At 41.5% G+C, this 22,220-nt stretch overlaps 1 protein-coding gene across 5 annotated transcripts in view; it reads left to right on the plus strand.

Annotated features, from left to right (window-relative positions):
- Window positions 1–22,220, plus strand: part of SPOCK3 (SPARC (osteonectin), cwcv and kazal like domains proteoglycan 3) — a 414,509-nt gene that overhangs the window by 173,831 nt on the left and 218,458 nt on the right. For all 5 annotated transcript variants that reach the window (XM_067040090.1, XM_067040089.1, XM_067040088.1 and 2 more), the window contains one exon: window positions 5,666–5,780. In XM_067040090.1, the coding sequence (XP_066896191.1) occupies window positions 5,666–5,780 (115 nt within the window). The remainder of the gene's footprint in view (window positions 1–5,665; window positions 5,781–22,220) is intronic.

Genomic DNA, 22,220 nt, shown 5'->3' on the forward strand with positions numbered 1-22,220 from the left:
CCTGAACTGTCTGTCACTCCCTGAATAGGGAATCCTCTGACCATTATATAATCCCTTCATCTGCGTGTGTGTGTTACCACAAAGCTAAATACACACACACACACGTGTATAATTTACACCCAACAGTGTATTCTACTTACCTATTTATTCGTCTCTCTTCCAGTAAAAGGGTTGAGTCTGTGGGGAGCATGTAGGGTATGTGGTGTCATGTGTGCTGAAATGCAATAATCCACTTTAGGGGCAGAATGAAAAGAACAAAATTTTGCTATTTGCAGTAACATGGATAAGTCAGACAAAGAAAGACTTTTAAGTGGAATCTAAAAATACCACAAACTAGTTAATATAACAAAAAAGAGACAGACTCACGGATACAGAGCACAAACTAGTCGTTACTAGTGGGCAGGGGAGTAAGAGGTACAAACTATTTGGTATAAAATAAGTTACAAGTATATATTGTACAACACAGGGAATATAGCCAGTATTTTATGATAATTATAAATGGAGAGTAACCTTTAAAAATCGTGAATCACTATGTTGTACACTTGTACCATATAATATAAATCAACTGTACTTCAGTAATAAAAGGAGAAAAAAATATCAGTTAAGTCCTCAGGTTAGCTCATATCAATGAGAAAGCTTATTGAATTATTAAGATTATTATTATTAGATTAGTAGATGAAGAAAAGAACATAACCAAGTGAATTGAATGCACTAGCTGAAATCTTCCTAGGTGTGGTTTTACTAGTTGATTGAAAGTTAAAAACACTAACGCAGGATAGAATAGGATTAGATAATTTGAAAAAGATGGAAAGAATGGAGCGCAGCGGGGGGGGGAGATGGTTTTATCCAGCCTCTAAGATGCAGGATTGGTTCTGATTCATGGGCTTCAGCCAAGAGGAAGATGGTTGTGTCATTGTTGTGATTTCAAGAATAAAATCTTAGGCATCTGTATTTATAGCCTGTGATGTTTTATAGTTGTAAGCTGCCAACGATGTGAGTTCTACTCAAAAGTACAGCTGGTTAAAATCACATGCACAGAAAGTGTCTTTTTCTTGTTGCACATTCTCCGTACGGGCTTCCTCATGTTCACTTTCTGTTATATTTTCCACCTCTTGACAAATGTTCCTGCTCTTTTATTTGATCATTTATGTAAAGTTTTATGCCAAACTTGCGTTAAATTCTTTTTCATGTGCTGTATTTGTTCTGATCATTTCCTTCTCACTCTACATCAATTTTAGAGTTCTGATCTCTCTCATTAAATAGATATAACATAAGAGGGTCATGGAACTTTTGAAAATTACCTAATGTGGGCTGTATAAGGTAAAGAAAACTGAAAGAAATAACTACCTATAACTATTAATAGTCTTCATTCAAAGTACAGTTAGATTCGATTAACCATGATAGTTTTATATGTACTATATATACAGTGTTTTATTTCAAAGTGGAAACACTCCTTTTTTAGAATGATGTCCTAGATTAACTATATCAACAATCAGTATATGACATGTACGTTTACAAGGCACAATTGTAGGTGCAATGTCATTGTTTAGTTGTTAGACAGAATTCTTTAATTTTACTCAATATTTAAAAGTCATGTTAATAATTAAAAATCAAAATAGACTAAGGACTAGAAATAGCTCAAGACATTTTTAATGTCTACTAAGTTATTGTATGGTTTTCTTTTATGTTGTCCAACAAGAAATCGTTTGATTCCAAGGTATAATAGTTTTTAAATTAGTGGCAGTTTAAACTGTGACGGTATAATGAGAATGTTCCAGAAATTTGCATTTTCATACTCAACAAAGAATGCTTAACGTTTTATAGGGAATAAAATAATATAGCTTATCTTAATTTTTGATACTACTTAGAAATTAAGAGAAAATATAATTGAGCTAATCATTGCTTGTCAGAAAGTGTTTTGCTTAGACTGGAGGAAATGGGAGATTTGTGTTGCAAATACATGTGTTTAATGTCTTGACCATTTTATTGTATTGCCCAAAAAGTTCATTTGAGTTTTTCCGTAAGATCTTTTTGGCCAACCCAACATCATGCTATGTCTGTTAGGGAATATTTTATCAATATATGTGTTCATATACTTTATTTTAAACTTCATGTCTGTTTGAAATCTCAAATAAGACTTTTACACAGATATACTTCATATTTTTTAAAAAAATAAATTTATTTTATTTATTTATTTTTGGCTGCGTTGGGTCTTCGTTGTGGCACAGGGGCTTCTCATTGTGGTGGCTTCTCTTGTTGCGGAGCACGGGCTCCAAGCGCACGGGCTTCAGTAGTTGTGGCTCGCGGACTGTAGATCGCAGGCTCAGTAGTTGTGGTGCACAGGTTCAGTGGCTCCGCGGCATGTGGGATCTTCCCTGACCGGGGCTCGAACCCGCATCCCCTGCACTGGCAGGCGGATTCTTTTTTTTTTTTTTTTCTCGTCACGTGGGCCTCTCACTGTTGTGGCCTCTCCCGTTGCGGAACGCAGGCCCCGGACACGCAGGCCCAGCGGCCGTGGCTCATGGGCCCAGTCGCTCCGCGTCACGTGGGATCTTCCCGGACCGGGGCACGAACCCGCGTCCCCTGCATCGGCAGGCGGATTCTCAACCACTGAGCCACCAGGGAAGCCCTATACTTTGTATTTTTTTTTAATACTTTGTATTTTTAAAGGAAGAAAATATGTATCTATCTATATCTGTCTATATGCAATATATATATACACATATATCTGTTTATATACATATTTTATTGGATCCATTGATTGCCAAAATGAACTAATTTATTTAGGTTATTGACTAAATATGCCTAAGATTTAACATATTCATAAAACTAAGTTCGATTCATACACCACATATTAGCTCTAGGTTACCTACATTTGTGTACAAAAGACTGGCTCAAATCTACATTTCATGTCCAGTGAAAAGCCCAGGGTTCTCCCAGATACTTTTTAAGATTCCAAATGCACATTCTTCTGGTCACCCTGACTTTATTCTTCTACATGCACTGGAATTTTATTTTCAGCTTGCTGTGTTTCATGGATTCTTTCTCTCAGCTTTGACCTGTACCCAAACTGGACACTCAGCCTTTTCCTTATCTACACCAACTCCCTCTCTGGCCTAACCCCCCATAATAAATCACAACAAAATATCACTAACCATCACCGATAGAGATCGCCAATAGCTGTATTATTTAAACTAGAGAAAAAGTGTCAACAATACAATGCCTATCAACTAGTGAATGGATAAATAAATGTAGAATAGCCATGCAATGGAATATTACTCAGCAACATAAAAGAATGAAGTAAGGATGCAGCTATAACATGGTTGGACCTTGAAAACATTGTTCTAAATGAAGGAAACCACTCAGAAAAGACCACATATTATATGATTCCATTTGTATGAAATCTATGGAGACAGAAAATCGATTAGTGAGTGCCCATTGTAGGTGGTTGTCATAGGTTGGGAGAATAAGGGTGATAACTAAAGGGTATGGCTATTTTTCTGAGGTGATAATACTATTTTAAAATTGATTAATGGTTTTACAAATATGAATATACTGAAAAACCATTGAATTAATTTTTATTAAAATAGAATTGACACAATATTATATTCGTTTCAGGTGTACAACATAGTGTTTCAGTATTTCTGTACATTATAAAATGAGCACCTCAGTAAGTCTAGTTACCATATGTCACTGTACAAAGTTATTACAATACTGTCTAGTCTATTCCCTATAAGGTTCCTTACGTCCTGTGCCTTATTTACTTTGTAACTAGAGGTTTGTACCTCATTTCATGTTCTCCACTCAACTCCCCACACCCCCTCCCCTCTGGCAACCACCAGCTTATTCTCTGTACCTATAAGCCTATTTCTGTTTTCTTATGTTTGTTCATTTGTTTTGTTTTTTAGATTCCACGTATAAGTGTAATCATACAGTATTTGTCTTTCTCCATCTGACTTACTTCACTCAGTATGACAATCTCTAGGTCCATCCATGTTGCTGCAAATGGCATTTTCATTCTTTTTCATGGCTGCATAATATTCCATTGTATAGATGTACCACATCTTCTTTATCCATTCATCTGTCGATGGACACTTAGGTTGCTTCCATGTCTTGGCTCTTGTAAATAATGCTGCAGTGAACATAGGGCGGCATAGGTCTATTCAAATTCGTGTTTTTGTTTTCTTTGGATAAATACCCAGCAGTGGGATTGCTGGATCATACGGTAGTTCAATTTTTAGTTTTTTGAGAAACCTCCATACTGTTTTCCACAGTGGCTGCATCACTTCACACTCCCACCAACAGGGCGCAAGGGTTCCCTTTTCTCCACCTGCTCTACCAGTACTTGTCTTTTATTGTCTTTTTGATAACAGCCATTCTGACAGGGGTGAGGTGATATCTCATTGTGGTTTTGATTTACGTTTCCCTCATGATTATTGATGCTGAGCATCTTTTCACGTGCCTGTTGACATCTGTATGTCTTCTCTGGAAAATGTCTGTTCAGGTCTTCTGCCCAACTTTTAATTGTGTTGTTTGTTTTGTGATGCTGAGTTGAATGAGGACCCCTGGGCTAGGGAGCCCCATGAGAGGCTCAGATCCCTTGCTCCTTGGGGAGAACCTCTGCAATTTTGATTATCTTCCCATTTGTGGGTTGCCAACACAGCGGTATGGGTCTCGACTATACTGTAGATTTTTAAATTTAAAAGAATGTATCGTATAGTAAACCAAATTTTAAACTTTAAAGGAATAAATCATATAGTATGTGAGTTACATTGCAGTAAAACTGATATTTAAAAAAAAAACACCACAGCAACAAATTACATAGTTTTGTGTTGGCAGCCACCAAGATAGAGGTATTTTTCTGGAGATACAGTAGTTCAGATGTCAGGCACAAACAGTTTAAAAATGAAAATACGTCTCATTTCCTACCATGAGGCACTCAGACAGCCCTGCATACAGCTGTAGACTTTTCTTGGAGATCCCAAGGCTCTAATGTCGAATGACACCCTTTTGGGTTTCAGCCTTTTTTTCTACCCACCTGCATCCATCCGGGAAAAGCGGAAGTATAATTTATAATTCTTCACTGATACAAATATTGCAGCAACACACCCTACCTTCATTTCTCTACCTCGAATGCTTAGAAGGCAGTAGCAACTACAGAGAATTTTGGTCGTAAAGTTTCTGTTTTGATCACACATAGTCTGATCACAGGGGTTTATGCATTTCAGCTTCTGAACAGAATGGATGAGACTAAACTACAAATCACTATTGACTCTGTGTTACGTGAGTGGAAGCAGAAGTACCCCCTTTTTCCCCCCCGGTACCTGGGCCTCTCCCCGCTGTGGCCTCTCCCGTCGCGGAGCACAGGCTCCGGACGCGCAGGCGCAGCGGCCACGGCTCACGGGCCCAGCCGCTCCGCGGCACGTGGGATCTTCCCGGACCGGGGCACGAACCCGCATCCCCCGCATCGGCAGGCGGACTCTCAACCACTGTGCCACCAGGGAAGCCCAAAAGTACCTCTTAATAGAGGAAGAACGTGAACAAAATTTACAGCTGAACGCTCTGTAAATTCCCTGATCAAATTGTGTTTGATGAGATCGGAACCTCCATTGTACGGAAACTTATTTTAATGTTTTCTGTGCAATCTCTTTCTTTGTTTTTTTAGCTCTAGACCCAACTAAAGACCCGTGCTTAAGGCTGAAATGTAGTCGCCACGAAGTGTGCATTATTCAAGGTTCCCAGACCGCAGTCTGCGTCGGTCAGCGGAAGCTCACGCACAGGTAACCTCGCAAACTCAGTCCCACCGACTGAATGGTTTTGTACCAGGAGTTACTGCGGAGTGTAAATGTTTCACAACATCTGCTAAGCTTTTATGCAGAGTTTATTGAAACAGTTGCAAACCCTTGGCGGGTACAATCGTGATTCACTTAAGTTAAACATTGTTATCAGTGAGAATTACCCTAGCTTATAGAATGTAGGCATATGTTGTGAAGATTGCGTTAGAGGGCTATATCCGCATACTGATACTTTTTTCAAGTTTAAGGAAAGTATAGTTTGGGTATCTTCTAAGTATTTCTGCATATGCCAACCCAAAAGTCCTATATCCCTCAGGGGAGCGTTAGGAACAAAGTTAATAGGAAAAAAAAAAGTGAATGATTGATGTTTATTTTTTAAAAAAAGATGCAAAGTCACAAATAGAGGTCCGGGTCTTCAAGGAAGCAGGCACTGGTACTGCTGAAGCCCTGGGGTCTGTTCCCTGAAGGCTGACGAAAAATCCCAGGAGGAGAAGAGAGTGTTTAAGTATCTTACGTGAGGAGCAGCCCTGCGTCTGTAGGGTAGGTTGCATGTGGAGAAGTGTCAGTCATTTAGAAGCAGGGCGTGGAGTTTGGTGCTGAGTCAGGGTTGGGAACACGGCAGAGCCCGTGAAGCGTCACTGGGTAGCTGACTGAGGCGGCAGGTGTGCCCACCCCGTCTGTCAGCTCTAAAAGGAATTCTCTTTGCGAGACGAGAACACTCTCTTCCGTGATGGTGGCTGTGATTCGTGTTTTGTTTTTACATCAGATGAGCAAGAGAATTTCGCTATGTCAGGGGTGTTCAGAGACGAATTGGTTTTTGACTTTAGTGTTCTGGCGTCTAAACTGTGTTAGTCAAACACACCAGCCGACCGAGAATAAGATCATCAGAGAGTGATACGGTAAGTAGCAGTTCTAGGAAACAGCCAGCAGTGAAGTGTCTTTGATGTCCCTTAGCTACAGGAAAGCACTTACACATTAAGCCCCTTGTTCTATGCTGAGTGGATTAGCGGGGGTCTTTGTTCCCTTTACCCAGGTGGGGATGGCTGAACCCCAATACAGGGGCAGGTCAGGGTAGCCGAGATAGAGTTTGGGGAATGAGTTCACTCGGGACAAAGAATCGTGTCATATCAGTAACTTCCCCATGGAAGTAAGAGAGGGATGGGGAGAGAAGCACAGCCTGGGGCCGGGAAGTGTAGGAGCCTCCCGGGCAAGAGCATCTCCTGAAGTCAGCTCGCTCTGGGTGCGAGGGTGAAGCATTTATCAGGTATTTACCCCCCAGGCAATCATGACCTCTCTGTCAGTTTTATAGGAGGACAGCAGAACTTTGGGCCAGAAGTTTATTTTTCTCCGTATTTCCTTAGAATTCCAAACAGTTTCTGAATTTCTTGGAGTTCCTATTAATTAGTCATCTAACATGAAAAATATTCGCATGTAAACAGACACGTAGGGGTGTGGGAGAGGCGATTTCTACTTGAGAGATCAGGAGGAGGATGGGGTGGAAATGAATCCCTAAGTCACAGAGAGTTCATCGCCTCATTTCATAGAAAAGCAAAACTGTTTCATCGCACGTTTCCGAGACCCCGGGGAGGTTTCCGTGCACCCACATTTAACGCCTTGGGAAAGGCTCTTCCGCCATCTCACCCCAGCTCCCTGAACCCCAGGAGGAGAGCAAGTGAAGACTTCCCAGTCAATAGCATGTCTGGGGCAGAGATGGTCTCCTGACGACCTCTGACCAATGAGCTGGGAGACGCCGAAGAAACTGATGTCACACAGCCAGGGAGCTTCAGAGCATCCAGTCCTGTTTACGGACACCTGTGTCAGTGCTTTTTACCAATGTGCATCTCACTGCTGCTCTGACTTACTGTAAACAGACTTCACTACAGGCAAAAAGAAACTTCCTTAGGCTGGTAGAGACTCTCAGAGGCCAAGAGCTAAATTTGAGTGTAAGCCGGTGAAGCGTCCTGAGTCAGGACCACAGCCAGCTCTGCCTGGGCTGCAGCGGTGAGCTGCGTGAGGGCTGAGCGTTGAGGAGGTGGGCCTCGGAGTGTTTTGGTAAATGGTGTTTAGCCCACCTCTGTTTCCGATAGAGACTTTAAAAATCGCACTCAGTACACACTATATTCAATAAATAAAAAGCTAGTTTCCGCAGAAATAAACTTAATATTTGACGTGCTTTGAGGATGTCAGCACATAGGGAATGTTTATACAGCGCTTAGGGAAGGAGGGCTGCCATGCAGTGTGATTAGTGATGTAAATAATCGACTAATATAAGTAACGTAGAGCTTACATTGGGGGATTGTGTGTGTTTTGGGGGCTGAGGCATGGAAACAGAGAAAAGGGGCTTAATGAATCAATTTTGGCCCTTTACATTGCTTAGGTTAGAAATTCCTACGGTTTTTCATTTATAGGAACAACTTATTGTTTCTTTCCTCCATCTCATGTAAGAGAAAATGAATCCTTGCCTTATTTCAAAGAGTTCTTCCTAACCCGCGCCCCCCCGCCCCCGCAACTAGATAGCACACGCTTGTCTCTGTTACCTCAGTGCCCTGGACTTCTCAACCTGGGACACCCACCATGCTGGTGATGGATCACCTAACAGCGTCTCCTCAATTGACTGGATATTCCTGAAAGTGGGTTTGTGTCTCACTCACCACTTTATACTCAGAACCTGGCATACTTACTGGCTAGTGTATATTTTTGTTGAAGAGTGTATTAAAATGCCTATTATTCATAGAACATTTAGAGGAAAAAATGAGTAGCTTGATCAATTGTATTGATTAGTCGAGATAACCTCAGTCTAAAAGTTGTTTTCTGTGCTTATGTGTTGAAGGTGGTCTGGGAAGGGTGTAGAAGTCAGTCAACAAACGTTTTAAAGTAAATGTATTGAATGATTGAAACAAATAGGTTATTGCCAGTAAAAAAGGGTGAGGAAGATATGAAATTGTGAGGGAGAGATTTGTCCATAACTGTTTGAAGAAACTGGTAGGTACTCGCCTTAGATTTGCAAATACCTCAGATAATTGGTAAATATTTCCTTCCTTAGTGCTTTAAATAACATTAAGTGTCTTCTGACCAGAGAAACAGCCTGCTTCCAAAGCTCACTCTGCTTCACGCTGGCTTTGCAGACGTAGAGCGTTGTGTAAACTTCCAAATACGTCGTGTTTAACGTCATGTGTTTGGACGTTTGTCTCCTGATGGCTTTTTCTGTGAAGAGTTGCTCTCAGACAGGCATGAGGCCTGTGTTCCTGTGCTCCTTTCTGTTACTCTTTTCATTTCCATCACGTGAAACCAAATAGTTTTATGAACAGTGAGAAAGAACATGGGCTGCAGCACGCTTTCCGTGATGGCACTGTAGCCAGTTGTGTAGCGGGTTTGATATGAAGTGTGTGCTGGCTTCCCAGGTACGGCTCTGAGCCCCTGTTTCACACCGTTACTCTGGGGAAAAGCTCCCAGTATGCTGGTAGCTAAGGGTTTTGTTCCATAGTGTTTGTGTGTTGTGAACAGGGGTCCAGGGTCTGCATACTGTGAGCAGAGCACAGGGCTTTTGCTCCTTTGCTGCCTGTACAGCTGCCGGTAATTAGCACTATTTCTAGATCAGTGTTTTGGGCTTCAGTTGATGCTGCTGGTATTTAAAAAAAAAAAAAAAAAAAACGTTTTGCAAAATAAGGAGCAAGGTTGAAGAAGTTGTTATAGGACAGAACCAGCCCTGTTAATTTCTGCTTCATTTACACCAAAGGTTGAAAGTAAAATCAATAAGGAAATGCTTTTGGCCTCCTAAGAAGGCATTAAATCAAAGAATGATGAAGCTAGTTTAAAATGCTCCTTATCAAAAATAGATATCAAAAGAGAGTGAATCCTAAAGCTCCTCTATTTTAACTATATACTTTTGGAATTCATAGTTTTAATGACCTTATTTAAAAGTCAACGAGGGCTTCCCTGGTGGCGCAGTGGTTGAGAATCCGCCTGCCGATGCAGGAGACACGGGTTCGTGCCCCGGTCCGGGAAGATCCCACGTGCCGCGGAGCAACTAAGCCCGTGAGCCGTGGCCGCTGAGCCTGCGCGTCCGGAGCCTGTGCTCCGCAACGGGAGAGGCCACGACAGTGAGAGGCCCGCATACCGAAAAAAAAAAAAAAAAAAAAAAGAGATCGAATTTCTTTGGGTAATTATTAAATGCATGGCTATGGTATTTATATTTCCATTGCTATACTATTGAGATATTTATGATGGGAGGAGTCAACCTCAAGGCGTAAGTTTAGCAGAGTCCCAAAGATATTTAAACTGAATTGAACTTACCATAACTATTTTGAAGTAATTGACCCGCTATGGTACATGAAAGCATTGATTGTTCTTAGGGAGAGTGAAATCCAACATGTATTTCAAACTTAACGTGTGCAAAGCTCTTCACTAAGTGCCTTCAGTTGATTTAGTTTTTACAGCAACCCTAGTGCTTTATACCAAAGATTATTGTGCCCATTATACAGAAACAAAAGCTGAAGCTCAGAGATTCTGGGTATTCTGCCTGAGATTACTCGTATAAACAGATAGAGAGAGAGAGAAATAGGGCAGATTTAGGATTTGAAATCATGCCTACCTTTTTTATAAAAGCATTCCTTTTTTATCATAAAGGAACTTTAATTGTGTTTGTGGACAGATGTTTATGTAACTCATGGAGTATCTCCATGAATCTCTTTGGTTAGAATATAGACCGTTTGCAACACCGTTTTTTTTAATAGACTTGATTTTTCAGAGCAGTTTTCGGTTTACGGCAAAATCAGACAGAAGTTAGAGAATTTCCCACGTGTCCCCTGCCTCACATGTGCACAGCACCCCCATCAGACGGGACATTTGTTACAACCGTAAACCTGCACTGACACGTCAGGGTCCCCCGAAGTCCACAGCTCATATTACTTTTTAATATTAACTGCATTTAAAAAGCAGGTCACAGTATTTTGAATACTACAGTGAATTAATATAACGTCGTTTGATTCCTCTTTTTAAGACACAGATAATAGCTAAACTTCATAGTGTTTCATTTATGTCTGGAACTTTTCTAAAGATATACATATTATATATAATATATATTTGTGTGTATATGTATGTATATAGTTGCATACAGACACATGTATGCATAGCTAATTTAATCTCACAACAGTGATGTGAGGTGAAGTGGGTTACAGTTATTACCTCATTTTATTCATGGAGAAAGCCGAGACACAGAATTTATAGAATTTGTTCAGGTGATAGATTTGGACATTGAACCTGGCCATTGAGGTTCCAGAATTTATTGTCTTAATTATTATATTATCTTTTGAAACATACTATTTATTTATTTATTTATTTTTTGCTGCACGCGGGCCTCTCACTGTTGTGGCCTCTCCCGTTGCGGAGCACAGGCTCCGGACGCGCAGGCGCAGCAGCCATGCATGGCTCACGGGCCCAGCCGCTCCGCGGCACGTGGGATCTTCCCGGACCGGGGCACGAACCCGTGTCCCCTGCTGCATCGGCAGGCGGACTCCCAACCACTGCGCCGCCAGGGAAGCCCCTGAAACATACTATTTAATATTGATAAAGCATTTATATAAACGAGGCAGTCTTCTAAGCATTATGGAGATAACTCATTTTATCTTAAAACAATCCTACGTTCCTTTACAAAAATGTCTGGCTAACGACCGCCTGATATATAGTTTCTCAGCATATTTTAGTGCACATCCTTTCCTGCTGAAAACGCAGTTCTTTGGTTCTCCTTTTATTCTGATATCAGCCTCAAGAGCCACTTGGGAATTGCTTAGAAGAAGGAAATTGAATTCGTTAGACTGTCCGTTTAGATCAGTCCACATGATTTGGTCAAGTTTTACTTTAGATGTTCCCCATCACACAAACAGAAAGCACATTTCTCAAATACAGGACTGAGTAACATTGACAGTACTTTTTAAGTGCGCAGCACTCATATCGTTACTGTGATATTATTTCCTCCTGTTGAAAGTCTGACGTCCTCAGGTAGCCCCCTCTGACCTGACCGGGCAGCTTCCCAGCCCTTGGGGCAGGGGGCAGCCCTGTCAGGCAGGAAACTCTCTGTAGGGATGTTTCAGCACACACGCCTGAGCCAAACTGCCTGCCTTTCCGGTCTCGCCTCCTCTCCTTGGCTGTGTGGCCTTGGGCAGGTCACTTAACCTCTCTGTGTTTCAGTCTCTTCCTCTGTCAAGAAGGAATGAGAAAAATTGTACTTTCTGATGATGTTTGAAGGATTAATGAGTTAATATACAAAAACAATTAGAATAGTACCTGATCTAAAGTGGGCGGGCATAATATAAGGGTGAGCTGCTGCTACTTTTTCCTAAACATGTTGCGTATTTTGTAATCGTAGACTTTCATTATGTCTGAGTTTTTCCCTAGTTAAATTGTTCTGCCCATCTCTTCCCTTGTTTTTCTGGCATATTCTCCACTCCGCAGAAGCTTTTAGCATTAATGGTTAATGGTGTGTAATTTGAAACTAGGCTGGCTGGCTTTGAGATCTGATAGAGGATTACTCTGAACACATTATACCCCCCAAGACTCAGTTTTCCTGTTTGTGAGACAGACATGATAGTTATGCGATCTATATTTTTGTGAGAATTAAAGACATCATTTGTGTACAGCTCTAAGCACTCAGTAAACATTAACGATTGAGAAATCGCAGTTCAGCTTTCTCCCACATGCCTCCCAGCCCGAGGAAGAATCAAGCTCTCCTTTATGACTGTGTCCACAGCACGTTAGAAACACTTTTAATCTCCCTGCATTATAGTTGTTTGTGTTTGCATTTAATAGGCAAAGGTTGAGTTGCTGTTGTATGTGAGAACAGTGGGTGGCTCCCGTCATGAGGGTGGGAGCTGAAGATTCGTTTCTACTTCGTGTAAAAGGACGTGCGTGATGTCGCTGCTGAGGATGGAGAGGATGAGGACGTGGTGGAATGTGTGAGGACGGCTGCTTAGAGGGAAGGGCCAGGCGTCAGCGCTCCCGAGAGCTGTTAGGTGCTGTGACTTGGACAGCCTTGCTGCCTTCAATGATTTTTCTGGTTCATGTCATTTACCGCTGCCTGTTTCCCCGTTGCCAGTGAGGAGAAGAGGAAGACCAGGAAGCCCAGAGTACGCGAGCGGGTCCCCCGTGCGTAGGACCTCCTGGACCGCTTGGCACAGTCACCTGTGATGGCCTCGGGCATGTCCTCTGTGTCCCTTCTGAGGGCTGGAAGCCCAGTGGGCAGCCCCGGGCATGGGGAACGGAAGGAGTTCCTTCATGAGCAAGCGCTTTTCTCTGCCATCCGTTCTGACTCCCTGACAGTCTCTTATACAAGGACAAGAGTAAGAACTGGGGAAAAGTGCAATGAAGGAAGATTCAAATATTGCTCGAGGAAGTACAGTTTGCAGAATAGACCAGAGAATAGTGAGGCCCTTGGAGAGAGGAAAAACTGGGTAATTCATGAAGAAGATAAGTTTTAGGGATGTACTTTAGGTGGATCTTAGGATCTCCTAAACCCATGTCCTTTAGTGATGGGGATTAAGTCTCAGATTCAAAGTCCAATTACATTAATTAGATTTCTGAATTATAGGAAGAGAGAGAATTACACAGGCCACATAGCTGCTTTTTACATTAAACAAATATCCCATCCTTTTGTCTATAAGGAGGTTAAAACTGTCTATTATTTTTCTAGATAGAAATCTATTTCTATATTGTCATAATTGACTATTTTGAAGGAACTGGAAAAAACCATGACTGTTTATTAGTTAAATGTAAAAAAGTAGGAAAATACTATACAAAAGTGGTATAGTTGACACCAACATTTTCCTTGAACTCTTATGAAAACAACACATGGAAAGGGAACCCCTTTAAAAAATAGAAAAGGGGGTACACAGTGCACACTCCGTCCCAAGAACTTCAGTCCACTCCTGCTCTTCCAGAAACTTCCTACACAAACAAATCCATACAAACACAATTATCTCCTAATGGGAGTGTTTTATGCATGTTGTTGTGCTTTGTTTTCCTAACTTAATATGTTTTTCACATTTGCAACTCAGCATATGCATCTTACTCCTTTGAATGGCCATAAAAATCCTTGACATGTATGCACCACAATTTATTTACCCAATATCTCATTGTTGGACATTAGGCTGAGTCCTAGCTGTTCCTCTTATACCGTTACTTACCGCACTCTGTGACAGGCATGCATCTTTGTGTCCACGTGTGCATATTTTGACCGTAAACTCCTAACAATTGAGTTGCTAAGTCAAAGGGAAAGTATATTGAAATCTTGACAGATGTTGCCAAACGCCCCACAAAGAAATTGTATCGGTTTCTCTACTTCAAGCAATATATGCTGGTGCCTGTTTATCACACCCTTGCCAGTACAAAATACTGTTTAAATATTAGTAATTTAGAATTTTCAATTGTTATGATTTATTCTTGACTTTAAATTGGTTTATATAAAATCACATGATCCTATCAATAGATGCAAAAAAAAGCATTTGATAAAATCCAACACCCATTCATAATAAAAACTTTCAGTAAACTAGGATTAGAGGTGAGCTTTCTCTGCTTGATAAAAAAGATGTACAAAAAACCGACAGCTAACATCATATTCAATGGTGAGAAGCTTGAAGTTTGCCCACTAAGATCAGTTACAAAGCAAGGCTCTCCCCTCTCACCAATCCTTTTCAACATCATATGGTAAGTTCTAGTTAATTTGAAAATAACAAAAAGGAAATAAGTGTGTACATATTGGTAAGGAAGAAATCAAACTGTCTTTGCAGTTGAAATGGTCATCTGATATAGAAAATATGAAAGAATTGACCAAAAAAACCCTGCTAGAACTAATAAGCAATCACAGAAGGTTGAAGGATACAAGGTTAACTTACAAAGGTCATTTCATCGCTATATTCCAGAAATGTACAAGTGGAATTTGACATTTAAAAAAACAATAACATTTTAACAATTTGGTTAAAGTTCTTTCATGGATTAGAGAACTGATGTTGTTGATGTGTCCATACACCCAAAGCCATCTATAGATTCAATGCAATCTCTACTGAATTCCAGTGGTGTTTTTCACAGAAATAGAAAAAGCAATTCTATAATTTGGATGAAACCAGAAAAGACACCAAATAGTCAAAGCAATTTTGAGAAGAAGAACAAAGCCAGAGGCATCATGCTTCCTAATTTCAAACTGTACTACAAAGCTATAATAATTAAAGCAGCATGGTACCGACATAAACATGGACATATAGACCAATGGAACAGAACAGAGAGCCCAGTAATGAACCCCTGCAGACACAGTCAACTAATACTTGACAAAGGAGTCAAAACCACTCAATGGAGGAAGGACAGTTTCTTCAATAAATGGTTCTGGGGAAACTGGATAACCACATACAGAAAATGATACCGGACCACTTACAAAAATTAACTCAAACTGTATTAATTAAACATAGATTAGATACTGTAGAACTCCAAGAAGAAAACAGGGAGGAAGCTCCTTGAATTGGTCTCGGCAATGATATTTTGCATATGACACAAAAGGCAAAAGCAATGAAAGCAAAAATGGGACTACACCAACCTAAGAAGCTTCTGCACAGGAAAAGAAACCATAAATGAAAAGGCAACCTACAGAATGGGAGACATATTTGCAAACCACATATCAGATAAAGGGTTGTTATCCAAAATATATAAAGAACTCATACAAGTCAATAACAAAAAACAAACAATCTGATTTAAGAATAGGTAGAGGGGCTTCCCTGGTGGCGCAGTGGTTGAGAGTCCGCCTGCCGATGCAGGGGTCGCGGGTTCGTGCCCCGGTCCGGGAGGATCCCACATGCCGCGGAGCGGCTGGGCCCGTGAGCCGTGGCCACGGAGCCTGCGCGTCCGGAGCCTGTGCTCCGCACGGGAGAGGCCACAACAGTGAGAGACCCGCGTACCGCAAAAAAAAAAAAAGAATAGGCAGAGGACGTGTCTAGGTATTTTTTCAAAGAAGACATACAGATGGTCAGTAGACACATAAGATGCTCAGCATCACTACTCATCAGGGAAATGCAAATCAAAACCATAATGAGACAGCAACTCATCCCTGTCAGAATGTCTATGATCAAAGAGACAACAAATAACAAGTGTTGGTGAAGATGTGGAGAAAAGGGAACCCTTGTGCACTGTCGGTGGGAATGTAAGCTGGTCCAGCCACTGTGGAAAACAGTATGGAGGTTCCTCAAAAAATTAAAAATAGAACTACCATATTATCCTGCAATCCCACTCCTGGGTATGTATCCAAAGGAAATGAAAAGAGGAGGAGTTTGAAGAGTTATATATATTTCCATGTTTATTGCAGCATTATCCTCAATAACCAAGATTTGGAAACAACCTAAGTGTCCATCAGTGGATGAATGGTGAAGACATTGTGGCATATATATACATAATGAGATATTATTCAGCCATAAGAAAGAAGGAAATCCTGCCATGTGCAACAGTATGAAGGGACCTTGTGGACATCATGTTTATTGAGATAAGCCAGACTGAGAAAGACAAGTATTGCATGATATCACTTATATGTGGAATCTAGCAAAGCTGAAGTCATAGAAACAGAGCATAGAATGGTGGTTCCCAGGGGCTGGCAGTTGGGGGGACTTGGGGAGATGTTGGCTCAAGGGTACAGACTTGAAACTAGAAGATGAATGAGTGTTGGAGACTGAATGTATCACTTAGTGATTACTGTCAATAATACTGTGTTATGTACTTCAAAATTGCTGAAAGACTAGACCTTAAAAGTTTTTGCCACAAACAAGAAATGATAGTTTCGTGATGTTTAGAGGTATGAAAGTTTCAGTGGCAGTCGTGTTGCAGTCTATAAAATGTATCAAATCAACTCATTGTATACCTTCAACTTACACAGTATTATCTGTACGTTATATCTCAATATAAACAAAACACCATTAACATTGGTGGCCCCAAAATGAAATACTTAAGGAATAACCTAACAGAATGAGTATAATATGTATATGAGAAAATCTACAAAAGTGTTGAAAGAAATCAAAGTACAGAATAAATAGATATTCCATGTTCAGTGTAAGAAGACTTGATATTGTCAAGATGTCAGTTCTTCTCAACTTGATCTACAGATTCAATTCAATTACAGTCAAAATCCCAGCAAGTTATTTTGTGGATATGACAAACCGATTCTAAGTTTATGTGGAGAAGCAAAAGAGCCAGAATAGCCAACAGGATATCGAAGGAGAAGGACAGAGTAGGAGGCCTGATAGTACCTGATGTCAAGACTTAGAATAAAGCTGCGGTAATCAAGACAGGGTGGTATCAGGGAAAGAACAGACAAACAGATCAGTGGAACAGAACAGAGAGCCCTGTAGCAGACCCACATAAAGGTAGCCAGCTAATCTTTGACAAAGAAGCAAAGATGGTCTTTTCAATGAATGGTGCTGGAACAACTGGACGTCCGCATGCAAAAAATGAATGTAGACGCGGACTTTATATCTTTCACAAAAATAAACTCATAATGGACCACAGATCTAATGGAAAACACAAAACTGTTACAGTCCTATAAGATAACAAAGGAGAAACCTAGACGACCTGAGGTACGGCACTGCCTTTTGACATATAGCATCAAAGACACAGTCTGTGAAAGAAAGAAAGGATAAGGTGGACTGCATTACAGGTAAAAACTTCGGCAAAAGACAGTGTCCAGAGAATGAGAAGACAAGGCACAGACTGAAAAAAAAATACTTGGAAAAGACACATCCAATAGAGGACTGTTATCCAACATATGCAAAGAACTCTTAAAACTCAATCATAACAAAACAAATAACCTGAATTTAAAAATGTACCATAGACTTTAACAGATACCTCACCAAAGAAGATGTGTAGATGACAATAAGCAGAAGAAAAGATGCTGCACATCCTACGCCATCAGGGAAATGCAAATTAAAACAACCACGAGATTCCGCTCCACCCCGTTAGAATGGCGGAAGTTCACAGCACTGACAGCACTGACGCCTGGGGAGGATGCGGAGTATCACGAACTCCCATCCCTGCTGGTGGGAGCGCAGATCGGTGCAGCCACTTTGAAACACGGTTTGGCACTTTCTTACATAAATAAATAGATCCTAACCATGTGTTTCAGCAATCACACTCCTTGGTATTTACCCAGTTGAGTTGAAAACGTACGTCCATAAGAAAACCTGCGCACAGGCATGCTTATAGCAGCTCTTTTCACAGTTGCGGAAACATGGAAGCAACCCAGATGTCCTTCGGCAGGTGATGGGTAAATAACGTGGGGAGCGTCCAGGCTGTGGCCTGTTATTCAGCTCTACAAAGAAGTGAGCTAGCCAGCCCTGAAAAGATAATGAAGGAATCTGAAATGGATCTTATTAAGCCGATATTTAGAAGTCGGTCTAAAAAGATGGCATTCTGTGTGATTCCAGCTATCTGACGTTCTGGAAAGGGCAAAAACTATGCAAACAGTGTAAAGATCAGTGGTTTGCAGGGGTTGGGGGAGAAGGCGGGACGGGATGAAAAGGTGGATTACAGAGGACTCTTAGGGCCGTGAAACTACTCTGTGTGACACTGTCATGGTGGATACAGGTTCCTATTCACGTGTCCACACCCACAAAGTGTACAACACCGAGAGCGAACCCTGATGTAAACCATGGACTTTGTGGACTGATATAGGTTCCTCACCTGTAACAAACGGACCACTAGGTGGGGATGTTGATAAAGGGGGGGCTGTGCTTGGGGGGAGGGGGAGAGGCTCTACGGGAAGTCTCTGCACCTTCTCAGTTTTTCTGTGGACCGTAAACTGGTCTAAGAAAATAAAGGGTTTTTTTGTTTTGTTTTGTTTTGATCTCTTTTCAGTTTCAAGAAGAAACGTGTGTGTGTGTTTAAAAATGGGTGGATTGGTGGTTTAATATCAATCATTCCCTTCCAAGTTGTAACATGGTGAAACACGACACAAACATAGTGGTGAATTAAAGAAATTTGACCGAACCAATAACACTTTTTGGACCTGCAGATTTTTCTTTTTCTCGAACAAGAGGATAGTTTTATTACAAAATAAGAAGGTTTAATAAAAAAGGTTTAGTAAAAAGGTCCCAACACTAGAAAGTATGTGTTAGATATTTAAACAGTAACAAAATATGCATGATTTACTCATTCTCTATTAATTAGACCTATTATTTTTAAAGCAGTTGGTGTTTGATGGACAGGTGCTCTGATGAAACTAATTACTGTTTTACATGTTTCCAGTTCTGGTAATTTCCTCATCCAATGAATATTTCTCATTCTAAATAGTTCCCTCTTTAAATAATTTTATTTCTTAGCAATTTCGAGAATTTAATATGATGATTCTTAATACTGTGATTTCCACTTCAGCTATGAACTCGTTTAATTTTAATTATGATATTTTAAATCTTACACCCGAACTTTCTAGTACCAAGATTTCATTAAAAAAATTCAACGTTTTGGGTAAAGTACAGCTGAACCTCTTGTTAGCCAAGCGTCGGCAGAGAGACTGTAGTATTTCTGGGTGAGGCTGGAGCAAATGAATTTTTAAACTTTGCAGAAAGACTTTTTTCTTGTAGCTGACTCATGTACATAATTAGGGAATGTAGAGTCGTGTGCTACTGTATTCAGTGAATGGTTTGTGTTTCTTCTCCTAGATTCCTGATTTATTTTACTTAAGTACTTCCTTTAGATTTCTTTAAAATACTTTGAAAACCACTTTTGCTGTTCAGCCTATGTGTTGTCAAAGTGTGGAGCTCTGTGCTCCCTATTTATTTTCTCTATTCCCACATTGTGATTTTGAATGCGTAAGGTGTAGTCCCTGATGTTCATCTGTGGGCAGAGACCGCGGAGCACCCAGCAGAGGGGCTCCCTTCCCTTCCATCGGGTGGACAGTTGCCCGGCAGTGGCTGCCCGGCCAGGTACACGGTTTGCAGCCGCATCTCACGCTGGTCCTCTTTGTGAGGTCACGTGAGGAGCTTCTGTGAGCGGAGCCAGCTAGAAGTGAGGTTTGTCACATTAGAGACGATTCAGGAGTGGGCGTGACCGCTTCCTCTCTCATTCCTGCCCAGAGAGCAAAGGCAGTCAGAATATATCTAAGGCCTGGGGTGTGGTGGACCCACAGGGAATAAGGACCTTGGTAGCAGAATCAGCATGTGAAAGGTCATCCAAGGAACAGTCTCACTGGCACATTTTATGGCAGAAAAATAAACTTGTATTAAGATGCTGACATTTTAAGCTGTGCAGGCGTAGCTAGCATTATCCCAAGTGTATTTGAAATCTACTCTCAAGAAAATGTGAGGATGACATGCGTGGTGGAGAACCATAGACGTATGTAGTGGAGTCGTGGTCATGACCAAGTCTTACGTTGGTTACAAACACAGGATAACAGACAGCTGTCAGAGGGCTGGTCCACCGGCGCCTCCCCTGACCACGATGTGGCATCTTGTGCCCTGAGGACCAGCGGCCTCCCGGAGCGCACATACCCGAGCGTGGCGCGTATTTCACTCCCACTGGAGGCACTTTGCGTACTTCTCACGGATGAAATTGTGGCATGTGAGACACAGGGACCACTGATTGGAGTTTCCAGATGATTATAAAACAATTACTCCAGACTGTGGGGTCTCAGTAAAGTTAGAGGGATTTTGCCTGTTTTATATTAAAGGCACCACATGAGTTGTATTAATTTAAGTCGTAGGCGCAACACGTAATTATCTATAACGTTCGTGCTTTGATGACAAAGATAAGAAGCTAACACACTTGTGGGAACAGAGTACAGGCCTCATCATTTCTCTGGGGTCCCTTCTTGTTTTAGCATGAGGTCCACTGATATGTGTATAAGGTTTGCAACTAGAAGAAAAAACGATTTTGGATCTGGAAAGTTCTTTGGCGGCAACTTAATTCAACCCTGCGTTCTAAATATAAGGCGATGATTTTTATGATTATGGAAATGGCGATGATGGGGTCCGGGTTGAGTATCACAGGAGAAACAAGGCCTAAGTATCTATTGCTCAGTTTACTGGGAAATCTGTAGGCACTTTACATGTGTTACGTTATTTGGTAGGTGCTGCCCTGTCCTCCTTTTACAGGTAAAGGCACTGAAACTCAGGTCGTTTACATGAATTGCAAAGTCCGCACAAGCATCCCTGGCTGAGCCAGGGGCTGGGTTTTCGCCTAGTGATGTCTGAGCCCCCAGTTTTCGCTGCCACAGTTGGCACCTGATAACTCGCTTGTGGAGTCACACAGCTATTTATTAATATGTTCAAGACTACAGTCTGGTCTTTCTGCATCCAGAGGCTTGTGTGGCTAGAAGACTCGATGCCCCCCGAGGGTGTAGGCCGTACACACATTCTGGGAATTGTTCTGTGAGTTCTGTGGTTGTAAAACCATCCCTTCTTATTAAGCTTCCTGTTTTCTCCCCTTCGTTTTGTTCCCTGGGTGAATGCTTCGGCTTCTTCACAGAGGAAGTGGAAGCCGTCGCTGTGCTCCCTCTCCGGCGATCTGTTTACTAACTTGCTGAGTTATCAGTGTAACTAACGCTTGTGAAACACCTGCTCCGTGTTGAACGTAATCACTGCCGTTGTCCTGGTTACTGTTGTTATGAGCCGAGCCCTCATCATTCTCTCCTGTAAACTCCAGTCCCTCAACTTGGGTTCCAGACTCCAGTCACCCCATCTCTGTAATCCTTGCTCTAAAAATTATTGCTTGGGCTTCCCTGGTGGCGCAGTGGTTGAGAATCCGCCTGCCGATGCAGGAGACACGGGTTCGTGCCCCGGTCCGGGAAGATCCCACGTGCCGCGGAGCAACTAAGCCCGTGAGCCATGGCCGCTGCGCCTGCGCGTCCGGAGCCTGTGCCCCGCAACGGGAGGGGCCACAGCAGTGAGAGGCCCGCGTACCGCAAAAAAAAAAAAAATAAATTAAAAAAAATAAAAATTATTGCTCAGTACGGTATCTTCAGCCTTTCTATCTGTTTACTTATCTACTTGAGTATATAAACAAATTTAAGTTTCTACAAGGCTTAAAAAAAAAGCAAGCATACGGACTTCCCTGGTGGTCCGGTGGTTAGGACTTGGCGCTTTCACTGCCAAAAGTTCGGGTTCAATCCCTGGTTGGGGAACTAAGATCCTGCAAGCCACGTGGTGTGGCGGGGAAAAAAAAAAAGCATGCAAGCATACAAAAGCTCCACACTCCCTCTTTACCCGTGGTCCCCTTCTAAGGCTTACAGGCAATTCTACCGCCGTTTGCTGGCAAATCTCTTAGAAGAATTTTCATTTTTATTTCTTCGCTTCTCATTTGATTATCCACATACTGCACATGATTATTAAACATACCTACAAGTTGTCTTTCCATAAATGGAGAAGTTGGCCTTACTTTAACTTACAATTACTTTACTTAAAATGTTTATGC

This window comes from Kogia breviceps, chromosome 8 (assembly GCF_026419965.1).
Source record: "Kogia breviceps isolate mKogBre1 chromosome 8, mKogBre1 haplotype 1, whole genome shotgun sequence".
NCBI classification, from domain to species: domain Eukaryota; kingdom Metazoa; phylum Chordata; class Mammalia; order Artiodactyla; family Physeteridae; genus Kogia; species Kogia breviceps.